General features: G+C 41.9%; 1 protein-coding gene across 1 annotated transcript in view; it reads left to right on the forward strand.

Annotated features, from left to right (window-relative positions):
* The window catches only part of TRPC3 (transient receptor potential cation channel subfamily C member 3), a 46,299-nt gene extending 39,769 nt beyond the window's left edge, over nt 1–6,530 (forward strand). The window contains exons 9-12 of the mRNA XM_086463740.1: nt 95–304; nt 2,535–2,618; nt 3,695–3,770; nt 6,367–6,530. Coding sequence (XP_086319866.1) covers nt 95–304; nt 2,535–2,618; nt 3,695–3,770; nt 6,367–6,509 — 513 coding nt within the window. The 3' untranslated portion in view covers nt 6,510–6,530. The remainder of the gene's footprint in view (nt 1–94; nt 305–2,534; nt 2,619–3,694; nt 3,771–6,366) is intronic.
* Nucleotides 6,531–7,584: the final 1,054 nt, after the last annotated feature.

The raw sequence follows: 7,584 nt of genomic DNA on the forward strand, positions 1-7,584 counted from the left end.
CAGAAGGGGTCGATTTTTAAAAGAAGTTTCATTTGGAATAAGTTTTGCATTTCATAAAGACAAAGCACATACCTGTTTTTATATCTTAACACAGGATGACAGTGATGTAGAGTGGAAGTTCGCTCGTTCTAAACTTTGGTTATCGTATTTTGATGATGGAAAAACGTTACCTCCACCGTTCAGTCTGGTACCAAGCCCCAAATCTTTTTTCTATTTCATCATGAGGATCATTAACTTTTCTAAGTGCAGGAGGAGACGGCTACAGAAGGACATTGAAATGGGAATGGGCAATTCCAAATCTAGGGTAGGTACCGAAGTCTTTTCATTGCAGTGGAGAACCGTGTGTCCATTCCAGTATTCCGCTTTTCTTTAAGTGTTAGAGTATAATCTGTGCATCTGATGATAGTACAGTAATTAGTCAAGCATTTTTATTCATAGATCTATATTTCAGACTGCCTAAACGTACTGCATAAAACCAAAAAATAGCTGTAAGTTTTCTTAGGACAACAAGGTCCAATGACTGGAAAAACAGAATTAAAACAAAAATAACCGAGTACCCAAAGATGCAAATAATTCCTACAAAGAATGACCTAAATATTGAATAAAGATGCTTTCAGCCTCCATTAAAAAGATTTTTTTAGTTGAGGGTAAAAAAAAAAGTGGGGGGGAATAAGGAGAGAAGACTTTTCCTTTCACTAGGACAGGAAAAGGATCAAGTGTGGTCAGCATGATATTCAAGAGCTAATTTCTCAACAGAAGGCAACAGGAAAGAGGGGGAATGGGTGATAATAATCTTCAGCACTTCCATGACATTTTAAATTTGGCTATCTAAATGTTCTTTATAAATATTAATAGATGCAGTGTCACAACACCTTTGTGAGGATTAGATAACAACTCCCCCTGTTTTACGGATGGTAAACTGGGGCACAGACAAGTTAAAGAGGATACATGTGGCTTTTATAAGTTAAGCTCAAGGTCCTCTGTATTACAAAAACTGAAAGGAATACCTTGAAAACAATTTTTATTTGTTTTACTGTAAATTATCAGAAATGTCAACTCTAGTCATCTTCTGAAAGATCTTTCTGGAGCCTAGCACTTCTGAGCTGTTGGTGGTACTGAATCTTCAGCAAAGAAAATATTCTCTCCAGTTTTCTGTAGGCAGTGAAAGTGGGTAGATGTTTATAAAAGTGTTGATTTAAATCGGTTTAGCTAGGAGCACTTTTTTGGTACTAGCTGCTCATCTCTTGCTCTCTAGCGCTCAGAGTGCCTGAACTTCATTAGTTCAGTCACTGAACTGAAGATGTGTTTAAAAAACCAAAACAAAATAAAGAAACCTCAACACCCCAAGATACACTTTTATAACAAAACATTCAGTAGTGCTTACATATCACACAGCAGTACTTACTATCGTACTTCCAATGTAAGTCGCTAAAGAACTGAAATCCTGTCTGAGTCCCTGCTGGGACAGGTCAGGTGGACCTTGAACTACAAACCAAGTTATTTGTGTCTGGGAAAGGCAGGCCACAGCCTCCTCTGTGTCAGGCTGGGCTGGCACGCTGTGTATTACACTGTTCAAAGGTAAATCGTGTCCCACTCCCTAATAAAAATGGTGGCTGAACTGGTGTCTCATTGTCCACAAGAAGGTGGGCAACCTGGAGTGGGTAAAAATAGCCCGCTCGTGGCCCAGCTGAAGTGACAGGCTGGATGTGGTGTAGGCACAAACCCCATGACAGTTATGGAAAGCATCAGACTTACTATATAGATGCAGGCTGACTTTGGTTTGCCCCCCTGCCCCACCAGAGAGGTCAGCTGTCGTTGAGTCAGTGACTTTTAACTGGCCACACAGAAAATTAGTGACAGATGCAAATTAGAGGGTTGAACTTTCTTCTATGGATACACTTTTTTTACTTCATCCTCACCAGCATATCTGAGAGAAGAGCTGGGTCCCTGGTTCGGTAGTAACAAACCTTCTGCATTCGTTACAAAGCCATTTTGTCCAAGGTGGATTTTTTTCCCCTTCTGTTTCTAACCCACTGCTACAAAAATCTGAAATTATTTGGGACCTGATGGCTTTGTGATCCTTGAATAATTGAACAATGACCATTTTTCTAAATGTATTACTATTCCTGAATATGGTGCTTTGGAAAAACACTTCCAACTAAGTAGAAATGTTTTGAGCACGTATTTGTAGGTGAAAGCGTGCTTAAGGATGCAGATCCACAACAACTCTTTGTTAAAGCCAGTTTAGAGAATCTTTCCTTGCTCTGGCCACTCATCCCTGCCTCTGAGTCATAATTCATTATTTCCTCAGCTGTTTGCTTTGAAGCTGTGCTGTGGATGGCTAAAATTATCAGTGTTTAAAAAGAAAAACGAAAACAAGAAGTAAGTCAAGGCAATCTCAGTTGTTTTGGAAATAATATTATGATACAGTGACTATGGAGATATCCCCAAGATGTCTCCAAGAAAAAAGAATGGCGCTTAATTCTAACTGTGAATTCCATAGTATATTTCAATTTTGTCTTATTTCTTCCTAGTTAAACCTTTTCACTCAGTCGAACTCCAGAGTTTTTGAGTCACACAGTTTTAACAGCATTCTCAATCAGCCGACACGCTATCAGGTAAGTGCATACAGTGGTCACTGTTTTAAGTAATAGAACTGTGTGAAGGGACTAGCAGAATTTTGTTTCAAGTACATTTTGCCTTTACCAGATAAAGAAATCCTCCTGTAGAAATCAAACTCCAGGATGCTACTGGAAAAAAAAAAAAAAAGGCAGTTATTGTTCAAGCCCCATTATTTGAAGCATTTAAAAACTAGCCCATACAAAACTTAGATTTTTTTATTTTTAAATTTTTTTCCTTTGAAAAAAACTTCTCAGTTGGGAAAGTGGGAGAAGCAAACATCTGAAACCAGTTTCTGGGGGAGGGATGTGAAAGCACTGAGCTGACTGGGTTAGCATTACTTTCCCTTCCTTTCTTGTCATGATCTGAGATGTGACATTCAACATTCCTGCAGATGAGAATGCTCCTTTCTGGTAAGAGGAGTCTGTCAGTTATTACCTCCCTGTCTTCTTTCTTGCCCAGAAATAAAAGAGTAAATAGAGGCTTTTGTTCCCCTAGTGAAAATGTTGAAGGTATGGAATCCACCTCTCCAAATTCAGTTAGACAAGCTACCTTAGATGAGGTATGGTAACAGTGTAAGACTGTTAGTACAGACAAGGAGCCCTGGCAGTTACAGTATAAAAATACAGATACAATCTCAATGAATCCTTTACAGCTGACATTGCACTGTCATACTGTAAAATCTCAAATTTTCTTTCTGTCTTTTTAAAAGGCAAGTATTTGTCTCTTACTATTGCACTTCCTTTCACATGTGAACTGAGTTAACAGAGTAGACCTATTCTGAAGCTACTTAAAGACCAAATTAGGTGTGTTTAGACATATTTTCCTATTGTCCTGTTCCCTACAAAAAGTTGCGGTGCTCTGTAAATAAGAGGTAATTGGATGAGAAAGGTGCTTTATTGTAACGGTGAGTCACAGCATGCCACCAAAAAAGCCCATATGAGGCAACTGCTTGATCTGGGGCCGTTCATTCTTTCACTTATACAGATGTGAGGGAGATAGCTAAGAAAGAAAAGTGAATAGTCTTTAATTATATATACACTCACCTGATTATATAACTCTCTTCATCTGGCAGCAAATAATGAAAAGATTGATAAAACGCTATGTTCTGAAAGCACAAGTGGACAAGGAAAATGATGAAGTAAATGAAGGTAAGAAGGAGACTGCATTTGCAATATTCAGAGAAGTTTTGTCATGTTGTATTAAGAACCGGTATTACAGGGGTGCATGGAGGTTTTGGGTAAAAAAAGGGTTTATTTCTACTTCAAATGCACTAAACTTAGATACATAGTAGTGGAAGTATGCCTGTGACAACAAAAACGGACAAGTAGGACCAAAGAAGTAGGACTGAGAAATATTACGGGCTGCGATTTACAGGTGGAAAACAAGAGCACAGACATGATGCACAGTTACAGAGGAAATTCATGAGGAAGCTGCTAACTGTATTCACACTTCCAGAGGCCTAGTCAGAGCTGCAGAACATCTTTGTTTCGTTCAGCTGAACACACATTTTAGCACTTTACACCATCAGCTACTTGTATTCCCTTCCTTCGTAAAGCTGCGTGGAATATTCCTCCGTGAAGTTGCACGTCATTAAACAAAGAGTTAGCTGCATGGTGAGAAAAGTGACAGCTGTAGCCACTATTTTAGTGTGTGACCAGAGGTCTTTTGAGAAGCAACGGATCTGAGCTTGGGGTCTGATGACAGTGCGGAACTTCCCTGGTAGCAGCGAGGAGGTGCATGCTACAGGCACACACCCCGACTCCCCATAGGGATGAGACTGAGACGAATGCTGTCCTCCTTCCTCCAGCCTTCCAGGAATGAAACACAGGCCTACAGGCCAAAAAAGAACCTCTTCAGCTCTGGGCAGGCCCCCAAATAGAATAGGGGTGTGTGTAACGTGGGGCACGTGTACTCTGCACTCTAGCTAAAAGATTATCAGGCAACAGATTGATGTCCCTTCTAGGGCTGGCTCTGCTCTTGGAAATGTAACCACCCCAGCCATGGTTTTGTTCACCGTAGGCTGGAGGTTGTAACCATCAGGGTTCAGCCAGTAAGAAGTCTGCGTGACCACCACCAGAAAAACATACCTGCTTAGCATTAGTACTCCTGGTCTGGGCTAGTTGAGTAGGTTTTGGGGCACCGAGAACGCTTGCCCAAGCCACTCTGCTGTCAGCTTTGTTCATCACTGCGCACCAGCGGAGAGCACCACTTGGATCACAGCAGCTTTTGCTGGCATGGAAGCACCAGGCGGCTGTGTGCGTATCTGGTGCGAGGGACCTGAACAGGCTGCTCTCTCAGCTTGGGGTAGCGTAGCTTTTATTTGGCTTGTTGGTTACGCTCGGCTTACCTGTAACTCTCTGCAGCGAGAAGCAGGGAGCAGAAAAGAAGGTATAAATTAAATCCTGCTCTGTGCCTTCAAAAGGCAGCATTGCGCACTGACTGTTATCCTGACTCTTCCCCATCCTATGTGACTGTACAGAGCTGAGCTCGTGAGGGACAAAAGCAGTGGAGCTCCTAAAATCTTCCTCTCGGTGTGCCCCTTGGGCCTTTCTCCTGCATTCCCATTGCTTTCCTCCTGTTTCTGGGGGGAAATCATCTACCCAGCGACCGATGGGAAGCCTGTTCTCTCACCAGCAGCGCCAGGGGCGTACAAGTCTTTCTAGTTCCCTGATGCCTGTTTGGTATTGGCATATATGTGTCTAGATAACCAAGACAGTGCAGAACAGTCATGGTTCGTGATCGTCGTGGTTCTTGCTTTAGCACAAATTTTCATAGAGGAAAGTCCACTTTGAGCAAGTCAGCTGACCCCTGAACCTCAGTCTTCAGCTGCGTAGCGAAGGTGTGGTGCCCATCTCGTTGGTACCCGAAGTATAGATCCTGCCTTTGAAGATACAGGTTTTGAAGTCTGCTAGGCTCTCAATAGAAAACTTTTGCACTCTTAAATATTGCAGCTATTTTTAACATAAGCCTATGGATTTTTCCCTGTTTTGCATCACTAGAGAATTTAGGTATTCCTTCACGGTCTTTTATTTCATATGTGACAGATCGTTGCCTGGGGTGGATACTGCATGAGAACTCACATACCTGACACTTGCTGAAAGAATAGTGTTTGGGAATTTTAAAAAGCTTCTGCTCTTGAAATTAATATCCTGTAATGGAAAACATGCTCTTGCTTGTTATGGGCCTGGCTTTGATTTTTTTTTTTCATTTAAATATATTTTTTTTGTACTTGTGTCAAATTGTAACATAATTTTAAATTGGTTGACTTTTTCTAATTCAAAGGATATTGGTAAGGAAGAGGAGAGAGACTCAGAAGCTGTGAGTTTTACTGCCAGCTCTGCCACACTTTTCTTGTGTGATCTGGGCACATCACTTCAGAACAAAATCTCTTTGCCTTTTCTCTCTGAAAGCGGGATACTAATATTTACCAGCTGTTCAGCAGTGTTGCCGTGATTAATTCATTAACCTGTGTAAAGTGCTTTTTGAATCTTTGATGTTCTGTATACGCGTGGAGCACAACATCAGAGTTCAATGGACTATTAAAACACCTTTGGCCCTCTTTAGGGGTGGAGACACACTCACATCTCATTGAGAACGAAGAGTAAAGCCTCCTGCCCCCTCTCCCCCTGTACCTGCTCTCATGAACAGTTTGAGAAAACGACCTGAAGTCTGCACTGATGTGAATTAACAGAACAGTATTGAGTGGATGTTCAACTCTGCTAACGAGTATTTCTTTTAATACAGGTGAATTGAAGGAAATCAAACAGGATATCTCCAGTCTTCGCTACGAACTTTTGGAGGATAAGTCCCAAGCAACAGAAGAGTTAGCAATTCTAATTCATAAACTCAGTGAGAAACTAAATCCTAATATGTTGAGATGTGAATGATTCAACAAAGGAACCATGGCTTTGACTACAGCACAACTATTTATTGGCAATAATACTTCAGTATCTTATACTTGAAAAATGTATTGTAGATTTTTAGCACTAAATAACTTTATGTACAGCTTCTCTGGAATTTAGTCTTAGGAAATTTTATTAACTCACCACAAAAAGATCGCTTTCTTCATTTTAGTTGCCTAAAAGCAAGAACTATCATAATTTTTTTGGCATTTATGCATTAAAAAGGTATAATGGTATGAATTGCTGATACTTTAACAGGTTTATGAGTACATATTGAGAATTCTTTGCACTAAATTTGCAAGAAAAAATTAAAATAACAGATACAGCGTGGTACTCTGTTCCTTGAAGCAACTGGGTATGAATAGGGTTTTTCATAGTACCATAGATCAACTAGGGATCAGTGGAGGATTACTTGAAATCTTTGTTCTTTATTAGTGATGCTAGTACTGTGTAACAAGCTGAGACCTCGCGGTATGATTACAAGGAATTAATGAAAATCAGGTAAGTGTGAATGTAACTGTAGTAGCACTGTTTAACATGTCTGTATATACACGTACCCACAACTACCGTTTCTTAATTGAGCGTATTTACTTTCAAGAGGCAGGACTAGAAGTTTTTTTTAACCACCACCTTTGGAAGCTCCCCCCGAACCTCAGCCCCAAGCTCCTCTTTTCTGTGGTAGAAACGATTTTTTTAAAATTAAGGCTCCGGGCAGGGCGGGTATTTTGTTACCCTGTTCTAAAGAACGCCTCCGATGCTTCCTTGTTAAATAAAAAATTCCTACTTTACTGATACTCCCTGGCGTCCCGGTGGTTTGGCACCCAAGTCTGCGTTACCGGCACCCCGGTATCGGACGGACCTGCCTCCCCGCCCAGCTGCCGTTTTCGGGCAGAGAGCCGTGCCCCGCCGGGCCGGGGCCGGGGCCGTTCGGGGCCGGGGCCGTTCGGGGCCGGGGCCGGCGGTCGCCGCTTTTCCCCGGGGCGCTGCCCGCGGCCCGGCTGCCGAGAGGGGCGCCGCCCGCCCCGGCGCACTGTCCAATCGCGGCCTGCGTTTCGCTGCG

Source organism: Leptosomus discolor, chromosome 4 (genome assembly GCF_034619465.1).
Source record: "Leptosomus discolor isolate bLepDis1 chromosome 4, bLepDis1.hap2, whole genome shotgun sequence".
In the NCBI taxonomy this organism is placed as follows: domain Eukaryota; kingdom Metazoa; phylum Chordata; class Aves; order Leptosomiformes; family Leptosomidae; genus Leptosomus; species Leptosomus discolor.